Source organism: Phaethon lepturus, unplaced genomic scaffold, assembly GCF_000687285.1.
Source record: "Phaethon lepturus isolate BGI_N335 unplaced genomic scaffold, ASM68728v1 scaffold35222, whole genome shotgun sequence".
Taxonomy (NCBI): Eukaryota; Metazoa; Chordata; class Aves; order Phaethontiformes; family Phaethontidae; genus Phaethon; species Phaethon lepturus.
The window spans coordinates 3,281-4,421 of NW_010524697.1; the positions used below are offsets into that span (position 1 = coordinate 3,281).

Here is a 1,141-nt window from a genome sequence, read left to right on the forward strand (position 1 = left end):
GCTCCGCCGCCCTCTGGTCCCCATCCCAGGGAGGATCACCAGGGGTTTCTGCTAATTGGCCTTTTGTGGGAGAGGAAAGAGACTGTAAGAGAAGAAACATCAGGACTTCTGATGGTCCAAAGCACAGTGGGGATGTTTAGCAATGCCCCTGGGTGCTCTTCTAGGGTGGTATCGAGAAAGCAAAGCGGCTGCAGGAGAAGGGGCAGGTGTTTAGACAGAAGCAGTGGGAACGCCCGTGGGGAGCGCCTCGCACAGCCCTGCCGCATTGCTACTTGATTAACTCCTGATAAAACTCCGACCGCACAAATCTGGGCAGGGAGTCTTTCTCCATCAGGGCAAAGATCCTCTTCTGGGCCAGATCAAAGCTGCTTGGCGACGGCTCCACCAGGTTCTTCATGGTCACAGCCTTGGTGAAGTGGTCGATGTTCACCTGCGATGGGAGTGTAAGAGGGATGGGGACCCTGCCTTTGCGAGGGGTGAGGGGTGGGTGACGGCATCTCCCCTTGCCTGCCCTGTCCCACCGACAGCCACGCAGAAGTTATGGGGAGGGAATGAAGCAGGTTCACTTCTCGGGGGGAGTTACTGGTGGCAAATCTGTAATGAAGGATCAGGTCTATCCTGCAGCAAAGGTAAATCCGGGGGGAGGATTGCTATAAATTGTCATCCCTTACGATTACTGCAAGGCCTCTGTGGGCAGAGGGGGACAGCGTGTGCCGCAGGTGCCCGTGGCAGGAGGCAGCCCAGCAGAGGCTGTGGGGAGCCGCTGCACGTGTGAGCAGGGGCACCGGGGCTGCAAAGGGTGGGACTGCAGCCCGTGGGGATGGGGCTGCCCCTTGCCAAGGGCACAGCCCCCTAAGCCCCTCAGCCGTGGCATGGGATGCCTTACAGCCATCACCATCCTTTGGGGTGGAGGCCGCCGGGGCAGCCGCCCCATCCCTGCCGGCACCATCTCCCGCCCGGCGGCCACTGACCTCTTTGGGTGCCTCGGTCTGGATGAACTCCTCGTAGATCTTCTTGGCCTTCTCTGCCATCTTCACAGGGGACTTGGTTTTCTTGTAGTCCTCACAGGCAACCCAAAACTCAGCGTTCTCCTCGCTGAACTCAGAGCGCAGGAAGCTGCGGAAGCTGGCCAGCCCGTCTG

At 59.6% G+C, this 1,141-nt stretch overlaps 1 protein-coding gene across 1 annotated transcript; it reads right to left on the reverse strand.

Moving 5' to 3' along the window:
* Positions 1–268: 268 nt before the first annotated feature.
* RGS5 (regulator of G-protein signaling 5) lies at positions 269–1,136 on the reverse strand (the record flags this gene model as incomplete). The annotated part of the gene is made up of 2 exons (XM_010282533.1): positions 269–430; positions 972–1,136. Coding segments are annotated over 2 exons (327 nt in total), but the record flags the coding sequence as incomplete, so codon positions are not given.
* Positions 1,137–1,141: the final 5 nt, after the last annotated feature.